The 20805-nt window shown below is 44.4% G+C and overlaps 1 protein-coding gene across 1 annotated transcript in view; it reads left to right on the top strand.

Moving 5' to 3' along the window:
* LOC149460661 (uncharacterized) overlaps positions 1-20805 on the top strand; it is a 269888-nt gene that overhangs the window by 238207 nt on the left and 10876 nt on the right. The window contains exon 2 of the mRNA XM_089679336.1: positions 2759-3481. Within this exon, the coding sequence (XP_089535462.1) occupies positions 2759-3481 (723 nt within the window). The remainder of the gene's footprint in view (positions 1-2758; positions 3482-20805) is intronic.

Here is a 20805-nt window from a genome sequence, read left to right as displayed (position 1 = left end):
CTGTACTCACTTTTAGGCAATCTCTGAAAACCTCTCTCTTTAGGGAAGCCTATCCTGCCCTCAGCTAATAATGTAATCTTCTATTCCTCCTACCAGTCCATCCCCCACAGTTATTACCTTTTGTACCACCAGCCCCTCCCTCCTAGATTTTAATCTCCCAGGATCAGGCCCTCCTATCCCTCTTGTATTGTTGCTGTATTGTCTCCCATTATATTGTAAAGAACTAAGCAAACTGTTGGCGCCATAAATCCTGTATAATGATAAAAATAATAATGTCCTGAAAGCATATTTCTCCATAGATCCCAGTCTCAGATATTCATCCTAAAATGTGATCAGTAAAGTCTCCGGAGTACACGGAGATCTGAGAAATATGATGTGTCCTGGCAAAGCCCAAAGACAAAGGTCATCTTTCATGTTTGGAGAAGTGGGATGCACCTGGGAGCAATGTACAGAAACCTCACAGAGCGCCCCCCACAGCTCCTCCCCCCAATGTCCTTCCATCCAGAGTCAGAGAATCCTATGACATCACGCTGACCTCACAGCTCCTCCTCCCAATGTCCCTCCATCCAGAGTCAGAGAATCCTATGACATCACGCTGACCTCACAGCTCCTCCTCCCAATGTCCCTCCATCCAGAGTCAGAGAATCCTATGACATCACGCTGACCTCACAGCTCCTCCTCCCAATGTCCTTCCATCCAGAGTCAGAGAATCCTATGACATCACACTGACCTCACAGCTCCTCCTCCCAATGTCCCTCCATCCAGAGTCAGAGAATCCTATGACATCACACTGACCTCACAGCTCCTCCTCCCAATGTCCCTCCATCCAGAGTCAGAGAATCCTATGACATCACACTGACCTCACAGCTCCTCCTCCCAATGTCCCTCCATCCAGAGTCAGAGAATCCTATGACATCACACTGACCTCACAGCTCCTCCTCCCAATGTCCCTCCATCTGACATTTTTCTGATCCTCTTAGGATGTGGGGGTCCCTTGGTATCCTCACATGTAAAGTGGGACTGTTGGTCCTGCGTTGTATGTAATGACATCAGAATGCTGCAACAAGCCTATACCCTGCGTAGTGTGGGGGTCCTGTGGGGGGGAATTATACCTCAGCCTGAAGTGGGGCTTTAATAACATGGAGACCTGAATGGAGAGGTGAGGAGGATTCTGGGAATATCATTTGATGTGACTATTTGTGTTCAGATGTAGAGTTTTCCTCCTGTGAAGTCTGGAGATCATATGACATCACATTGCCTCCACCTCCCTCCCTGATAGAAGAGAGAAAGAAGAAGAAGATTCTAGAAGTCACCAGAGAGATCACTGAGCTGCTGACAGGAGAGGTGAGCGGTGCCGGGAATTCTGGGACATTCTCCAGTAACAGACAAGGGATGTGTCTGGATGGTGACTGTATCATTGTGTGTGTCAGGTTCCTATAAGGTGTCAGGGTGTCACTGTCTATTTCTCCATGGAGGAGTGGGAGTATTTAGAAGGACACAAGGATCTCTACAAGGACGTCATGATGGACAATCAGCCGCCCCTCACATCACCGGGTAAGAGGAGACTTTATTGTAAAGGAGAGAGCAGTACGGAGGATCCACCTAGATCCCCCATCATCTGATAAACACATAGAAACAATGGATTCAGTCAGTGTGTGTGTTTCCTACAGATGGATCCAGTCATGGGAACCCACCAGAGAGATGTCCCCGTCCTCTGTATTCCCGGGATTCCACACAGGAAGGTCACACCATCCCTCACCATCATCAGGTAGATGATGACAATTATTGGTAGTTGTGATTTATACACAGCATGTTTGTTACAATGAATGTTTTATTATATCTTTCAGAGTGGAATCCTCGGGGATGATAATATTGATGTTAAAGAAGAGTATAAAGAGGAGGATGAGGAGTATGGAGTGATGGAGGAGTTTTCAGAAGGACACAAGGATATGATGGAGCCACCTAATACCAGGAACCCACCAGAGAGATGTCCCCGTCCTCTGTATTCCCGGGATTCCACACAGGAAGGTCACACCATCCCTCACTATTTCAAGGTTGGTGGGATGGAGAATCTAGAACATGGACTCATAGAGACAATGTGTGGATTTTTTATGTGAGCTTATATATTACAGATGATATTTTCTCTCATTTCCTTGATTTAGAGTGGAGATCCAATCGATATAGAATTTGAGGTGAAAGCAGAAGAAGAAGAGGCGTATGTGAGGGATGATCAGCAGTCTATGGAGGAGGATGGAATAACGGGGACATTTATAGAGGAGGACACTCCTACAGAGATCAGCACAGGTGGGTCATGAACACTAAATCCATTCCTCCACCCATACTGCTCACTGATTGGTCCAGAGTAGGGCGGGGACTGGGTGTTATCCACTCTCTGACCTCTGGTGGGGCTCAGCCCCGCTGTTCTTCATGACTAAATCATGGACTAAATAAGGAAGTGCAGTACTTCTTGTGTTGGGAAGATGGCGATGAGTGATAGAGGGGGTGGGGACCCTCGTCCTATAATCCCCTCATCACTGTCCCTCCTATAAAAGACAGTTCTGGTTGTTTCCTCACTCTCTGACTAAGGTCCATGAATAAAGAAATGACTTGGTAGGAGATCAGAGGAGCCATTTCCGAGTTCCCTTGAGGGTGGAATTGTAAGCTCCTCAGAGACCAAGCTGCCTGATGTGGGCGGAGTCCTGGTTTGGGGGAACCAATCAGCTCCTGTCTAGTAATCCTCTTTGTCTTTGTATTTTAGTCCATGGCCGGGAGATGAGGAAAACCTCCGAGGATTGTCTCACTTTGTCTCCAGACTGGAAAGTAGAAGATGAGGACATCACACAGTATAGTCCAGAAGAAAACCCGGCTCCCTCCAATGTCCATCCGGCACCACCCAGTGTAGATGGACCATCGGATTCCTCGTATCCTGAGGAACCTCAGACTGTGCGGGACCGGGGCGGCCTTCCAACAGAGAAGAGCTTTTCCTGTACTGAGTGCGGGAAGGGTTTCCGTTATAAATCAAAACTTAATGTGCATAAAAGATCTCACACAGGGGAGAAGTCACATTCTTGTTCTGAGTGTGGGAAATGTTTTTCACATAAGTCAAATCTTAACACACATCAGAGATCTCACACGGGAGAGAAGCCATATTCATGTCCTGAGTGCGGAAAATGTTTTTCGCAGAAGACCAATCTTTACAAACATCAGAGATCTCACACAGGGGAGAAGCCTTATTCCTGTCCTGAGTGTGGGAAATGTTTTTCAGACAAGACCAGTCTTTACGCACATCAGAGATTGCACACGGGGGAAAAGCCATATTCCTGTCCTGAGTGTGGGAAATGTTTCTCTGTGAAATCCAATCTTTACGCACATCAGAGATTGCACACGGGGGAGAAGCCGTATTCCTGTCCTGAGTGTGGGAAATGTTTTTCAGTAAAATCCAATCTTTACACACATCAGAGATTGCACACGGGGGAGAAGCAGTATTCCTGTCCTGGGTGCGGGGAATGTTTTTCAGAGAGGTTCAATCTTTACAAACATCAGAAGTCTCACATGGGGAAGAAAAAGTATTCCTGCCCTGAGTGTGGGAAATGTTTTTCAAAGACATCCAATCTTTACACACATCAGAGATCTCACACTGGGGAGAAACCATTTTCCTGTCCTGAGTGTGGGAAATGTTTTTCAAGGAAGTCAATCCTTTACACACATCAGAGATGTCACACGGGGGAGAAGCCACTTTCCTGTCCTGAGTGAGGGAAATGTTCCTCATTGAATACATGTGCCAGCATACCCCCCAATGGGACTTTATTGCAGCATTGATAAATTATACATACAGGTGTTCCTCGGTTTACGAACGCCTCACTTAACCTAATTGTCATGTTACAAATAAAAATCCATTGAAAATAATTCCTCGGGTTATGATTTTTTTGTGCACTACAAAGCAAGTTTCCCCATGATGCATTGCACCTGGGAGGTTTATAGTGCCGCTCATGCATGCTGGAGTCTGGGTAGCACGTGGCGTTGAGTGTGGAGGAGTTGGAGCGGTTTTTGCATCGAGTTTTGTAGCCATTCTGAAATTTGTTTGCAGAGGTTTTGAACTTTTTTGGTGCATTTCTCAAGTGGTGGAAAGGTGGGGAGCTGAGCTTCATCATTTGCATGCATTGTGGGGTGGTTTCCATGTCAGCTCATGTGCTGTACACGCCTGTTACTGTGTGCTTTGCATTGTGGGGTGGTTTCCATGTCCGCTCATGTGCTGTACATGCCTGTTACTGTGTGTTTTGCATTGAGGGGTGGTTTCCATGTCAGCTCATGTGCTGTACATGCCTGTTACTGTGTGTTTTACATCGTTGGGTGGTTTCCATGCCAGCTCATGTGCTGTACACACCTGTTACTGTGTGTTTTACATCATGGGGTGGTTTCCATGTCAGCTCATGTGCTGTACACTCCTGTTACTGTGTGTTTTGCATTGTGGGGTGGTTTCCATGCCAGCTCATGTGCTGTACACGCCTGTTACTGTGTGTTTTGCATTGAGGGGTGGTTTCCATGTCAGCTCATGTGCTGTACATGCCTGTTACTGTGTGTTTTGCATTGTGGGGTGGTTTCCATGCCAGCTCATGTGCTGTACACGCCTGTTTCTGTGTTTTTTACATTGTGGAGGGGTTTCCATGCCAGCTCATGTGCTGTACATGCCTGTTACTGTGTGTTTTACATTGTGGGGTGGTTTCCATGTCAGATCATGTGCTGTACACGCCTGTTACTGTGTGTTTTGCATTGTGGGGTGGTTTCCATGCCAGCTCATGTGGACAGATTTTTGGGGTTTCCAGTATCTTGTGTGGATAGACTTGGGGCTCTTGGACTGAAACACTGACTGGGTGGGGGTGGAAAGCATTTTTTTTTATTTTCTGCTCACTTAGTGCCTGTGGTGTCATGGCACCCAAGAAAGCAGTGGAAGCTGGGAAGAGGAAGAAGAAGAGGATTCTGCTCAAGGTCTAGAAAGAAATCATCAGGAAGCATGAAGGAGGAAAGTGATTGACTGACCTCACCAAATAGTATGGAAGGAGTGCACCCACAATCGCTACCGTCCTAAAGATGAAAGAGAAGATAACTGGGAGAGATGCAGCCAAGGGAGTCTCCAGGGTCTCCAAGCAACGGCCACCTGTTCTGGATGAGGTTGAAAAGTTGCTCCTGCTCTGGATTGAAGAGGAGCAGCGTACAGGAGACACAGTGACCAAGGTGATCATCTGCTAAAAAGCCAAAGCCTTGCATGCTGACCTCCTCGACCAATAGCCAGGAACGTCAGCCAATGCAGAAGGCTTCAAGGTGAGCAGGGGGTGGTCCGAAAGGTTCAAGACCAGATCTGGCATCCACAGCGTGGTCAGGCATGGAGAGTCCACGATTTCCGATGTTGCTGCTGCAGCTGAGGAATTTGCTACTGAGTTCCTGGAGGTCATGGCTTCAGAGGGCTACCTTCCTCAGCAGGTCTTCAACTGCGACAAGACTGGGCTCTTCTGGAAGAGGATACCAAAGCGTACTTTTGTCACGGAGGAGGAGACCTCATTGCCTGGCCACAAGCCAATAAAGGACCATCTCACAATTCTGTTCTGCGCCAATTCCAGTGGGGACCTTAAGATCAAGCCCCTGCTTGTCTACCACTCAGAGAACCCATGGGCCTTCAAGAAAGAAGGTGAAGAAGGAGCAATTGAGCATTTTGTGGCGGTCCAACCCAAAGACTTGGGTCACACGCCTCTTGTTTGTGCAGTGGGTTTTTGGTCCTGCTGTCAAGCAATACCTTATGGACAATAACCTGCTGCTCAAGGCCGTGCTGCTCATGGACAATGCTCCTGCTCATCCTCCAGGCCTCGAGGAAGACTTGCTGGAGGACTTTAACTTCATCACAGTCGTGTTCCTTCCACCTAACACCACTCCACTACTCCAGCCAATGGATCAGCAGATCATCTCTAATTTTAAACAACTCTACACAAGAGAGCTTTTCCGGCAATGCTTTGAGATGACAGATCCATCAAGCCTTACCCTCCATGAATATTGGAGAGACCATTTTGACATTGTGAGCTGTCCGCAGATTATCACCATTGCCTGGGCCAGGGTCAGCCAGAGAAACCTAAATTATGCTTGGTGCAACCTGTGGCCAGATTGTGTTGTGACACCTGACTCCGATGCTTCTGCACCTGCACCAGATTCAACAGTGTTGGAGGAGGATGTTTCCTTGGGGAGGACCATGGGGCTGGAGGTGACAGGAGGATGTCTGCAAGCTGGTGGAGGGACATGACCATGAGCTAACCACTGAGGACCTGGTGGAACTGCAGAAGGAGGCAATCAAGGAGTGGATCTCATTTGAGGAGGAGGAAACGAATGAGGAACAGCTCTCTTCCAGGGAACTCAAGGCATGCTAAATGTGGGTAAACCTACAGACTTTAGTACAGCAGCACCACCCAGATAAGGCTCTAGCCCAGAGACGTGAACAGTTTTGACACCGACATAATGTTCCCTTTCTGAGGGATGCTTAAAAGGCACCAGAGGCAGCAGACAATGGAAAGGTTCCTACCAAAACCGCCTAGACATGAAAAAGAACCTGCTTGTGTTAGTGCTGCCCAGTTGCCCTCTTCCTCCTTCTCCTCTTCCAAAAAGTGTTGAAATTGTTTAAAAAAGGTTTTTAAATATTGAACAGTTGAAGTTTGCCATGTTTTCCCTGTTGAAGTGTGATTTATGTAGAGTTGACGTGTACTGTGCCATGTTTGAAAGGTTTGCCATGTTTTAAAAGTTGAATTTGGATGTTTGAAATGTTATTGCTTGATTAATCATGTCCCTGTACAGGATTTATGCCTTTAAAGTGTATTTTATAAAGAGTTTTGAACAGATAAAATACTCTTTTTGACTTTTTTCTGACCTCGGGAACGGATTAATTGGTTTTCAATTCATTCCTATGGGAAACCGCGTTTCAGTTTACAAATTTTTCACAATATGAAATGTCCCATAGAACGCATTAAATTCGTAAACCGAGGAACCACTGTATATCCAACACTGTGGTAAAAGAATTGTCAGCTTTATTACATACGCATCATTTGTATAAAATACATAAATTCTAAAGGAAACATCACTCTGACAGTGTTCTTACATAAAGACTCTGCACAAGGTCAAAGGCCACACAGATAGGAAACAAATTTACCCCAACGTGTTTCAATCATTCCGCATTATAGATCTTCAGGGGGCATAAAGACAAGGAAACTTTCTAGTAAACATGTAAACAGTAATAGGTAAATATACCAGAAAATAAACAAATGGTCAACAGAATTTTTATCTCATATCCCAAAATAATACAACAACAAATGTCAGAGCAATATGTAAAATAGATGACATCCAAGATGAGAGACATGATTCCAGGTCCCGGAGGAATGTACCATCCAAGAAAGCAAGAGTGGTCAGATGTAAATCACCAGGAACCAAGAGCAACTAGGGAGCACCAAAACAACCCCCAATGGGACTGGAAGTAGTATAGAGAACAAAGTAAATTAGATTTTAAAAAATCAAACCAATTGAATAGACCTGATAAAAAATACATTCAAAATGGTCCATAAAGAATATACCAAAAAGTGGAACTGACCAAATTAATATGCCATACAAAAAACAAACAGTGAAAATGATTATCAATCCGAGCACCGGATGTTATCAATTAGCGTGTGTCAAGTGCTGGGTGTTATCAATTAGCGTGTATCAAGTATCTGGTGTTCTCAATTAGTGTGTGGAGTATCAGGTGTTGTCATTTAGTGTGTGTCGAGTACCGGGCGCTGTCAGTTAGCCTGTGTGGAGTACCGGGTGTTCTCAATTAGCGTGTGTCGAGTACCGGGCGTTGTCAGCCTGTGTGGAGTATCGGGTGTTCTCAATTAGCGTGTGACGAGTACTGGGTGTTGTCAGTTAGCATGTGTTCTGTACCGGGTGTTGTCAGTTAGTGTGTGTGTTGAGTACCGGGTGTTATCAATTAGCATGTTGAGTACCGGGTGTTATCAATTAGCATGTCGAGTACCGGGTGTTATCAATTAGCATGTCGAGTACCGGGTGTTATCAATTAGCGTGTGTCGAGTACCGGGTGTTATCAATTAGCATGTCGAGTACCGGGTGTTATCAATTAGCGTGTGTCGAGTACCGGGTGTTGTCAATTAGCGTGTGTTGAGTATGAGGTGTTGTCAGTGTGTGTTGAGTACCGGGTGTTGTCAGTGTGTGTCGAGTACCAGGTGTTGTCAGTGTGTGTCGAGTACCTGGTGTTGTCAATTAGCATGTGCAGAGTACCCGGTGTTGTCAATTAGCGTGTGTTGAGTACCAGGTGTTGTCAGTGTGTGTTGAGTACCGGGTGTTGTCAATTAGCGCGTGCAGAGTACCCGGTGTTGTCAATTAGCGTGTGTTGAGTACCCGGTGTTGTCAATTAGCGTGTGTTGAGTACCCGGTGTTGTCAATTAGCGTGTGTTGAGTACCCGGTGTTGTCAATTAGCGTGTGTTGAGTACCAGGTGTTGTCAGTGTGTGTCGAGTACCAGGTGTTGTCAATTAGCGTGTGCAGAGTACCCGGTGTTGTCAATTAGCGTGTGCAGAGTACCCGGTTTTGTCAATTAGCGTGTGCAGAGTACTTGGTGTTGTCAATTAGCGTGTGCAGAGTACTTGGTGTTGTCAATTAGCGTGTGTAAGAGAGGTGACCTGTTGTCCTAACTGGTGCCTAATTAGTGTTGTATTTCAGAGGGACAACAGCTCTGTAGAGTTGACTCCGTAGGGTTTGCTTGTCGGAAGTGCAGGAGTGCAGCAGGACAGAAGTGCCGAGTCTGATCAGCAGGAGATGAAAACTGTAGGAGTTTGGAAACAGCCGGCTATCTTTGGTTAGTATTTGTGTTTCAGTTTGAGAAAAATCTTCTTTGAAATGTCTGGTTTAGTTCAGTGCAGTACTTGTTTGGCATTTGTTTTTCGTGGTGCTTTTTGGAAGCTGGGATGTTGTCCCATTTGTATGCAGATTTCTATCCTACGTGATGACATTGCTTGTCTATATTCATTGGTTGGTGCCCTGCAGTCTGAGATCAGGAGGCCATCCTAGCCAATTTGTTCTGTTGAACTGCCCTGCAAAAAGCCGCCTCTTCCTCCAAGACTGCTCAGGAGAAGGGCGGTGTGGACAACTGTTGGGTCAAGAAGAGTGAGGCCTGTGGACCATAAACATGAAGCTTTTGTTGTGACACTGCATAACTCCTAAAGTGTTCTCTGAGCTAGAAGCAGATCCAAAGGTTGCAAACTTAGCGGATTGTGAGATAGGAAGTAGGACCCTGAGAAAAAAAGTGCTTTGCCAAAAGAAACTGTATTGTCTAAGGTTCCATTCCAGGCAAGTGTTGTGGAAAAGGCTCCTAAAAGGAGAAGCCATCATCTTGTTGGTGATTTAGTTGTAAGAGGTGTTTATTTAGGAAATCACGCTGAAGTGTCAAAGGAAGTTAGTTGTCTACCTGGTGCTACTGTTAGAAGAGATAAAAGGAGTATTTTAAAAATTGTCAAAAAAGCTAGTGAAGAGTGCAACGTTGGTGTTGTCATGTACCTTGGCACAAATGATTGGTCCCAGAATGATGTGTGTTCTGTACAGGAATTTCAGTATTTGGGACAGGATCTTCAACAGTTAGGGTGTACAGTTATATTTTCAGAGGTCTTACCTGTCCATAATGGACAACAAGAGGAAGTACTTGGTATAGCAATGTCCAATGTTTGGTGAAAGGATTGGTACAAAGCTGAAGGTTTTGGTTCTGTTAGTCATGATGCCATCAGGTGGTCTGACATTGAGCTGTACAATAGAGATGGTCTGCATCCCTCACACAAGGGCGCTCAGCTCCTTACTATGGAATTTAGGAGGTTTTTGGACATGCATTTAAACTGAGAAATGGGGGCAGAGATGTCATTGTTGAGGATCATTTCTGTCCCCAGCAGGCTGAAACAAATGTGAGGTTGGTGTTGCTCAGGACATAGCATAAGGAGAACATTAATTCAAACAACAAATGAAATACTGGAAACCCTCTGGGTCTGCCTTCCAACCAGAGAGGGATTTTCCCTTAGAATTGTTGTCATATATAGACCCCCAGGACAGACTGAAGATTAGGATGACTTCTTGATTGATGAGATAACTCAAATGGCAATGAAGGGGGAGGTTTTCATTATGGGTGACGTCCCCACGCCTGACATTAACTGGAAATCTCAAACTGCTATTACAAGCAGGAGAGGGATGTAATGGAAGCACTGAATGGGGCTCTCTAAAACAGTAAAAAGTCCAACCCAAGGCGGTCATATTCTAGACCTAGTACTGACAAATGGGGATCAACTGTGTAATATATAACTCATGCCGGAATGTAGTAACTGAGTGGGATCTTATCACATACTCAGATGCTGGAAGATACTGCTCAGTATATTGTTCATGTTAAAAGTTTGTGGTTGAACACTCTGTAGGTTTGGATGTTCGATTGCGAACCAAAAAGGGAGGTGTTCAGTCCATCACTATTCAATATCCTTTCCATGACTTTCCTCCCATAGGGCAACATAATCTCAGATCTCTATGCTCCTTTCTGGAGAGCTGGGACCAAGCTTTAACCAGTCCATCACAATGATCATCTTGTCTATTGTTTCTAGAATGTAATGCTTTCAGGGCCAACGTACCGGCAAATAAATACAAATCTATAACTGCTTCCAAGCACTTTGGAAAGGTCAATGATTTTAAAATCACTTTCCTTTATTGTTTATCCACCCTGTGCAAATCTTGTTCTCCCCGGACTCTTGTGCCTGGGGCCTCCCTGCCCACTCTGTGCTGTGTGGTTACACTTCGAGTGAACACCCCCAATTGTGGAGAACCCCCCTCCCCCTTACTTCTTATACCTACTCCTTGACTAAGGTCTTTCCTCTTTCTCCTTCTTCTATTCCTCCCCTCTCCCCTCCCCCATGCTCCCATTTATTGCGAGTAATCCACCAATACCAACTTGGTGCTTATGTGCAAAAAATGAACAATGTGACTGGATTGAAGTTCCTTCAGTCTGAAGTTCCATGACAGTGAGTGGGCTTTTATATCTTGCTGTGGTCATGTGCTTTATGGACTCCTAGTAATATGGGTGATGTCCAAGCCATGCATAAATGGCATTGATGGTCCCTGTAAATCCATATATATGGACATTTGTGCATTATTAATTACAGGATAAATCCACTTGGAGACCCGGGGACACTGTACAAGTTCTATATGTAGTCTCGGGGGTCCCTGTGGAAGTCCATGTGTGGACATTTCTACCTATGATAAATGACAGGCTAAACCCACCTGGAGACCTGGGGACACTGTACAGGTTCTATATGTAGTCTCGGGGGTCCCTGTGGAAGTCCATGTGTGGACATTTCTACCTATGATAAATGACAGGCTAAACCCACCTGGAGACTTTCTCCACACCTGGAGTGTGCTGAGTTCTTGGAGAACGTCTACACAGTGTTTCCAGATTGGCTTTATCACCCCAACGAGCTCGCTCCAGTTCATGGATGTCATCATTATGTTTGGAGGATCTCACCAGTCAGGAGCCTTTCCTGTCATCCTACATGTTCCCTTCTGAGGATTGTTCTATCCTTCCAAACAAATGTATGAAATCATGGATGAGTCCTCCTTCTATGTGATCTAGAAGATCTTCAATCACAATGTCTTTATGGATGAAGTGGATGGCCCAGTTTATATATTATTTATTGCTTTACAGCTTTATTCCCTCCAGGATTCATTCTTTATTTATAGAACCATTCAAGGAAGTGTTCTTACTGTGAGAGATCTCCACCACCATTCCTCTGTGACCATTACATCCTTGTCATTTATGTCTAACATCTTCATTATCAGTGGATTGATAGATATTATTATACTTTAGGATGTATATTTGCATTTTCTTCAACAAAAATATACATTTCTGAGGTATCTGTTTCATTGGGTTTACCTTTTGTTTTTAACTTGTGTTATGTGTCTTTAAGACTTTTCTTTAACAAAGATATTTTATTACATAAACAGTTGGTTGCAAAAGATCTAGATTTATTTTTCTTACTTTTTAAAATAATTGTTGATCTTCTGTGGTAGCCCTTAAAGGTAAATATTATACAGGAATGGCTATTATGAGACATTTTGAGGGCTGCAGTTCCTCTGAACTCCACAAGGTAGTGATCTCATGTAAACCCAGACAGGAAGTCTCTATGGAATACAGACAGGAAGTGATGTCAGGTACAGACAGGAAGTGATCTGAACAAAGACAGGACATTTCATGTGGCTCAAAGAAGAGTAGGCATTGGTGGAAGTGGCAGCAGAGGAGGTAATAAGATTTCCTATTTCCACCCAGTAACCCCCATCATGTCCGTCCTCTTCCTCCATAGTCCTGTCCGTCCTCTTCCTCCATAGTCACGTCCGTCCTCTTCCTCCGTAGTCACGTCTGTCCTCTTCCTCCATAGTCATGTCTGTCCTCTTCCTCCGTAGTCATGTCCGTCCTCTTCCTCCATAGTCACGTCCATCCTCTTCCTCCATAGTCACGTCCGTCCTCTTCCTCCATAGTCACGTCCGTCCTCTTCCTCCATAGTCACTGTGACGTCTTTTATCTCCAGCAGATGATGATACACACATATATAGTGTGGGAACCCAGATGAACCCCTTCAGGGGCAGAACATTCCCCCACTTCCGGGGCCGGAACATTCTCCTCATTGTGGAGATAAATTCTAGTAATATGGTCCTCTAAACAAACAGCACTGACAATAAATAGACAAGACAAGGACCATCCTGACCATACATGGCCTACAAAGGGCAATGATGACACTACACAGGCAGCCAATGGGCAATCATTACACTATGCAGCCAACACAATGATGGAGTGCCGGGGTCAGGAGTATGGAGCATAGAGCCCCTTACATTGCTGCTCAGGAGGAAGGAAACATTCCAAATGAATGAAGAGTAATCACCACTGAATTGATATGTTCCCTCTTTTATACATTGTGGAGGGTCTGGTTTGAATATGTCCAAATAAAGGTGATTTATTTTTTTGGATGTGCAGCCAAACAGATTTTTCTTCTCTACCCAGAACAAAACATTCCCCAGCCGGCCATGAAGAATATGTTCCATCATTGGTGTCAGAGGGAGGAAAAAAATAAGGGGTCTGAGGGATGAAGGGGAGCTGAGAGGACTCTCGGAGGTACTAAGGATGAGAGACTTTGGGACCCCTGAGGGTGTAGAGTAGATGGTGAAATCTGGGTTGATAGGGTTGGCAGGTAACATGTCTCTGAGGGAAGAGAAGGTTGTAGGGCTCAGGGGGACTCTGAGGTAGGGAGGGGGGCTCTTGGTCTCTGGTTGTCCTCCCACCTGCACTTATTTTCCAGACCTTCTTACAGAACTCCAGCCAGGAAAGGAAGGCAAACTTCACCTTCTTATCATCTGACCAGTCAAATAACATTTTACAAGATACCAAGTGGAATGAAGGAGGGCAGTCTTTCACCCCTTGGTGGGCACTTGTTCTTAGAGGAGGTCTGTTGGTGTATTATTGACTAAAAGGTAGTCAGGGGTCAGTGCTGAACATCTTCAGGAGACAGTCCAATACCTTCCCATGACACAGGCTCTAGCAGTGCCCGGTGCTGGAATTCAGAGCCCCAGGAACCCACCACCACTCTGTACAATGTCCTGGATACTACAATATACTTGCTGAAAGGAATGATTTTCTTTCCCCCTCAGAGACCCCCGGTCTGTGGAGAGATTCCTGGTTTATCAGCAGAATTCTGGGAACACCCCTTGAACACGGAAATCACGACAGCTTATGTTCAGAGATGTTCAAAGTTTATTAGACATTAATAAGATTATATAGGATACAGAAAATAATAAGGGAGGGGGGAGCGAGTTTCAAAACTGTAACTTGTAACTTTCCATCATGAGCTGACTACATGAAACATGACATATACATTTCTTGGTACAAATTGTTTTGTCTAACTTTTAGGGAAAACAGACAGACAAAAACATTGTCAGGGTCGTGTTAGCTTCTGTTGATACATCCTTGAACAACTGAAAACAGTTTCATTAAACTTCTAATATCTCTACAAAAAGCTAACTTAATACTTAAAATGGCGTACATAATACAAAATGGAAGTTATCTAGATTCTTTCAATCCCCTCTAAGATCATGAACATGATCTCAATTCTTTACTTCATTCATCTTTCTGTACATAGCTAGATAACCTTCATTTGTATTCTGCGGCTTGGTAGCTCTAGCAATGCAATATAATGAGCATTTAAAACATAGATATAAAGATAAAACAAAAAACAATATCATGACTATGCTTACAGCGATACCTTTCATCCATGAAAAGACGGAACCAAATCCTGATCCTAACCAATCAAAAGGAGTCCATCCATCTTTTCCTATAGCTCTAGCTTCTTCCATTAAACCATCTACCTGTTCCCTGTGTTGCTTTATTATTTCATAATAATCTGGAACAGTCATTGTGGTATTATATATCCAAGTACAACATTCAGAATCCTCTGTCATCTCACACAGACCTGTCAGAGCAGCACTCATGCTTTCAATAGCTAATTCTTGCATCTCCAGCTGTTCTCTAATAGCTCTGGTCTCAGTATTTAGCAACCCCATGTCCTTAGAGTTCCTCTCCAGTATATCATCAATAATATTTGTGTAATTATTTATTTTGTTCATGAGTGTTATTCCCCATCCCGTGTAGGTAGGGAACCATGACCAAACCTTATCCCCTGTAGAGAATAGATCTACCTTTTCTTGTTTGGTTTCCCTTCTCTGTCTCAGAGTTAGTTGGTATTTTGGGTATGTACTGGCTTTTACCTGGTGTTCCTTTTGGTCTATAGCTGCCATAATTGGCACTAATTGGGCTACATAGCACCAGCCCTGGACATTACTCGGTATCCAAGGGTAACAGATCTTACCACAACAGATATAGGTATTGTTTCCCAAGGAGATCGGCAATTTTTGTATTGCAGAATGAAATTCAGGGGTGACAACAAGTGTGAAATAAAAAAGAAGTTTTCCAAACATAGTTTTCCCACATTGTCTTGTATCCCTTCTAAACTTTCATTCAGGGTTTTACCATTTACTTGCCAGAGTTTCACAGAAGAAGTTCCATCCCTCCTTCCAGGATCAGATATATTTAATATGGACTGAGAGCACATTCCCCTTCCCTTGTGGGAAGTATTCCCCAGTCTAAAACACCAATCGGGGAGTTGAGTGACTCCCAGAGTTGGAAAAGATATGGTGGCATTAGAAGTAATATTGGTCAAACCAATACTTACATTCCCTTTTATTAACAAAAATATTTTGACTGGAGCGGCCAGAAGAGGAATTTCCTATGTGCTCGGATGTAACTTACTACATATCCAACATTTATCAGAACCTGACTTTTGAGCATAAGCATATTTAAACTGCATCATCAACATTTTTCCTGAAAAAGGATTGTTCTCTTCAAAACTTCTTTTTGACTTTCTTTCACTTTTGGTTATCTGGGTCTCATTTAAATCTGTTCCTTGACCACAGATACCTTTTATTAGACCCAAGTCCTCAGGGTGATAAATACAGTTAGTTAGGATCCATACTGGCAGGAAAAAGAGCAGTCAGTGTGCCCAATAGGACCCAGAGGTTCAAAGCACCATGAGGGGCAGTAAGGAATGTCATCTTCAGGGTCTTTCTCACCGACTTCACCTGCTCTTCGAGGATTTTCTACTTGTCCTTCACCTCCTTTTTCCGTTTCGTATTTCTCAGGTGTTTGGTTCACCTTCTTCACTCGACTAGCATGAATCCAGGACTGGGAATTCTCCACCAGAACAGCCGTTCTGGTAACCGCTATCACCGTAGTAGGTGGTCCAAAGGGGTAGCCTTGCTTCTTGTCTTTAGCGAGTTGGCGGACCACTACAACATCTCCCACTTGGAAAAGGTGTGTTGGTTCCTGAAAAGATAAAGGAGAAGTGCGAGCAACATTTCTTTCAATCTGATCTAAAGTTTGAATCAATTTTTTCACATATTCTTGTTGTACCAGGTCAAAGTCCCCTCTTTCTAACATAAGTGGCTGTCTAGCCCAAGGAGTGGGGAACGGTCTTCCCATTAATATTTCAAAAGGAGATAACCCTGTAGTCTTATTAGGTGTCATTCTTACCTCTGCTAGAATTGCAGGTAACATCTTCTTCCAGTGGGTATAGGTTCCTCCAGTGGCCTTCCTCAACTTATCCTTAATCATCCTGTTCATCCTTTCTACTATACCCCAACTTTGAGGATGATAGGGAATATGACATTTCCAATCTAAGTACTTTTACCAGGTCTTGGCATACCTTGGCCACAATGGCTGGTCCATTATCAGAATTTATCTGCAGCGGACATCCCCATCTAGGTATTATCTCCTGTGTGAGAATTCTGACTACAGTTTGCGCATCTTCTTTATTAGTGACAAATGCTTCCACCCATCTGCTGAACATATCCACCATTACCAACAAAAACTCTTGCCTCTGTCCTGTTTTTGGCATGTGGGTAAAATCTATTTGTAAATGGGTGAAAGGTGTAGTTGGGTACACTAGATGCTGGTGTTGTGATTTCTTTGGGTTCTGTGGATTGTTCCTTATACATGTAATGCATCTGGAAACATATTCTTTCACCAACCTAGATAAGCCTGTAATGTAAAAATCCTGCAATAATGTTTCACATGTTGTTTTCCATCCTCTATGTCCTAGACCGTGGTACTGTGCAATGAACAATGGGGCACTTGACATGGGAATGCATGGTTTCCCCTCTAAGCACAATAGACCAGAAGCTGGATCTAGTTGTGCTCCAGAACCATCCCAGTCTGCTAAATCGATTTTTGTAGCAAATTTCTGTAAATCTGCATACATCTGGTCATGTGGGGTGGTTGTGACGCCTGAAGTGGGCATAGACATCTGTTCACTGGCCACCTGTTGTAATGCAGCTTCCTTTGCTACCTTATCTGCTAATGCATTTCCTTTGGCAATATGATCTCTGCGATTTGTATGTGCCCTGCAATGGAGAATGGCTAATGTTTTTGGTAACTGTATGGCTTTGAGTAGATCAGATATCAAAGAAGAGTGAGATATGGTTTTGCCATCAGCAGCAATGAATCCTCTTCTCTCCCAAATGACCCCAAAATCATGTACAGCACCATGGGCGTACTTGGAGTCTGTGTAAATGTTGACATCCTGTCCTGCAAATAATTGACATGCTCTTGTAAGGGCAATCAGTTGGGCTGCTTGGGCTGACTGATATGGGATTGGCTTTGCCTCGAGTATTTTGTCAGGAAGTTGCACAATGGCATATCCTGCATGGTAAGTACTATCATTTGGCCTAGAACATGAGCCATCTACAAACACATCTGGGGCCCCATCAAGAGCCACAGCTGACATGTCGGACCTAGGGGAAGTGTCTTGCTGTATGTGGGTTATACAATTGTGTTCTGGTGCCACTTCATCCTGCTCCCCCTTTAGCCCCAGTAGGGCATTCAGAATTGGAGCAGGACCTGAATTTGCTGAAAAATATTTAATAATCAAGTTGGGATCAGATAGAAGAATCACTTCATATCCGCTCAACCTTTGTGCTGACATGTGTTGAGTGTGTATGTTTTTCAGTAGTAAGGACACTTGATGTGTGGTGTGTAGGGTAGTTTCATGTCCCAATGTGAAAGAAATAGCCATTCCCACCACCATCACGCTGAATGCAACAGCTCTCAGACAAGCAGGCATGCCCTGAACCTGAGTTGGCACTACTTTGGAAAAAAAAACTACAGGGCGGAGCTTGCCTCCATGTTCCTGAGCCAGGACCCCCCCCATGGTTGTACAATTTTCCCCCGCATACAGATGAAACATTTTCTTATAATCAGGTAGTCCAAGACCAGGGGCCGTTACCATAGCATTCTTCAGGTACACAAAGGCATCAACCATTTCATTTGACCATGTGAGAATGTCAGGTGATTCTGAAAGTGTGGCAGACCTCAGAGTGTGATCATAGAATGAACAATCAGGTATCCATTGGCGACAGTAACCAATCATACCAAGAAAAGCTAGCATGTCCTTTTTTGTTTGTGGGCGGGGCAGACCCACGAGAGCCGCAGCTCTTTTGTGACTGACACTCCTCTCACCATGACTTAGAATAAAACCAAGGTACTCAACCTGTTTTTGGCACCATTGCAGTTTCTTTTTAGATGCTTTGTGACCATTCCCTGACAACCATTCTAACAGAGACCAACTATCCTCCTGACTGGCCTCCTGACTTGAACTACAAATCAATAGGTCATCCACATATATAATGAGGACCGAACCATTGGGAGGGGTCCAGGACCTCAGTGTGGTCTGGAGGGCAAGTGAGTGGACTGCAGGCGAATCTACATAGCCCTGGGGCAATCTACACCAGGTCAACTGGCGGTTACGGAACGTAAATGCAAATAGCGCCCTCGTCTGGTGGTCCACAGGAACCGAAAAAAATGCATTTGTTAAATCAATCACTGTAAAATATTCTGCATCGGATGGAATGGAGGTTAGGAGTGATGGCACATCAGGCACTATTGGGGCTATTGGAACCACCAAATTATTTATGGCCCTCAAATCTTGTACAAACCTGTAAGAGCCATCCGGCTTCTTAACAGGATTGATAGGTGTGTTGTAAGGAGAAAATGTTTCTTCTAAAATACCTGTCTCTAAAAATCTTTCCACTAGAGGAGCAATCCCTTCCTCCTTCTCTGGTGACAATTTGTATTGCCTCTGTTTGTAGGGCAATGCCCCTTCCTTGAGTGTGACTGTGTATGGTGTACATGAAATGAATCCTACATCCATAGAATTTGTGGCCCAAACTGGATGTGTATCAGGAGGGGGTGTAATGTGTGAGGGATGACTCTCATCATTGAAATAGGGGGGTATAATGGGTACTTTGGAGGATCTGGCAACAATACCTCCTTCTGATGTTACTCTCAGAGAAATCCCTAAAATTCCCATAAGATCTTTTCCCAACAAATTTACAGGGCAATTTGGAATGATTCTGAAACTGTGACAAGTGATGGCCTCATCCCATGTGAGGGCTGAAACAGGCAAGGGGGGAGTCTTGAGGGTTTTTGTTAGTATCCCATTTATTCCCATAGAAGGTTCGGCATTTTTAGTTTCCCCATGATACATTCCTCACTCAGGCTGCTGCATGTAGCACCTGAATCAATCAAAAATGGAACTTCAGCCCCCCTACTTGTAAAGAAATGAGGGGCTGCTGCCTGTATGATGAAGAAACCAAGGGAAATGCCGGGACACCACCTTCCAGGCATCCCTATTGTCTCTGGTTCTGCTGTGGCCCCCACTGAATTGGATATTTAATATCTTGGGGTTGTGCCTGTGGTGTTTGGGGGGTGGTGGTGGCATTAGGTGGTTGGTATCTCTGTTGGCGCTGTTGTGGCTGTCCCTGGGAGGAGGAAGGTTCATATGGACAGTTATGTCTCCAGTGATCCTGTCCTCCACAGTTGAAACATCCAGTTCTTCTAGGGATTTGGAGGGGTTCAGAGTTACTTCTTCCCCTGCCAATCCTCCTTTTCCTCTACCTCTATACCATCCTCTTCCTCTTTGTCCTTGCCCTTGATTTCCCTGTTGGGGGTCACTTTGGAAATGACTACTATTAACCTTCTCTTTTCTTACAATATCTAAACATCCCGCTGCCTCCTTCTCGTGAAGGGAGGTCTGAAACTCAACAACAGTTTTAGTTGCCCAGTCAGAGACCTGCTGCTTCACGGCTAATCCTGCTTCTGGCTTAAGACCTGTTATGTCTGAATCATCAATGGACTTAACTCTCCAGTTAGAGCCAGTCCTGCTTCTTGTGTCCAGACATCCTTCAACCTTTTCCAGAATTCTAATACAGTTCCTCCTGCCTTCTGTTTACATGCTGTAGCAATAGGGAGGGAAGCCTTATTCTTGAAAACCCTTTTTAGTTCTGTGTCAAGCTCCCCCCACATAGTTTCTCTCCCTTCTGTGGTGTTTAGTTTATAGGCAGTAGCCTGTGTATTACTTGGTTCTATGTGACTAATGCTTTTTACATTTATCCAATCCCAAGCTGGATTATTTCCCAGAATACCATCAATGATCAATCTCATATCTTCCTGCGTGTAATTTCTTCCCAAACATGCCTTTTTTACATAAGCAAGTGTACCTCCAGGAGATACTGTAGGCTTGGGACAATGTTTAACAATCTTACTAATATCTTCTAATTCTATGGGGTTTTTTAGAATTAGTTCTCCTGCTGTGAGAAAAGGTAGTGTCAATATAGCCACCTCCTTTCCTCCTACGGCCCCCTCATCTTCTCTTTTTCCCTCTTGTTTCTTATCCATGGATCTAAGCTGCATTCTAAATTCCTCCACATCTCTGCCCTTTCTATGACTGGTGTCACTTCTTCTCCATTGACCATCCTTTTTCTGTAATTTTATTATATTTACCTGTCCCTGTTCTTCGTATTCCAACTCTCCTTCGTTGTCATTTTCCGTAAGGATGCCTTGAACTTGGCTACCCTCTTTGTCTGGTGATTTTATACTAATGATCTGTTTGGGTCAAGTGGAGGGGCCTGGCTGTATTAAGTTGTTTTAAAAATTGGTTGTAGATCCGGGACGGGAAATGGCGCAGGGACAGGGGCAGGGACTGGAGGGGCAGGGGCAGGAGCAGGGGCTGGAGCTGCAGAGACAGGAGCAGGGGCTGGAGGGGCATTAGGCTGGGGAGTAGTCATCCCCAAACTGATCAAAAAATCATCATCAGCAGCATTTTTAAAA

The sequence above is a fragment of the Staurois parvus genome, unplaced genomic scaffold (assembly GCF_062004578.1).
Source record: "Staurois parvus isolate SC_StPar_1 unplaced genomic scaffold, SC_StPar_1.0 ptg000222l, whole genome shotgun sequence".
Taxonomy (NCBI): Eukaryota; Metazoa; Chordata; class Amphibia; order Anura; family Ranidae; genus Staurois; species Staurois parvus.
The sequence above is the reverse complement of the archived record's forward strand: the minus strand, read 5'-3'. Positions and strand labels throughout refer to the sequence as shown.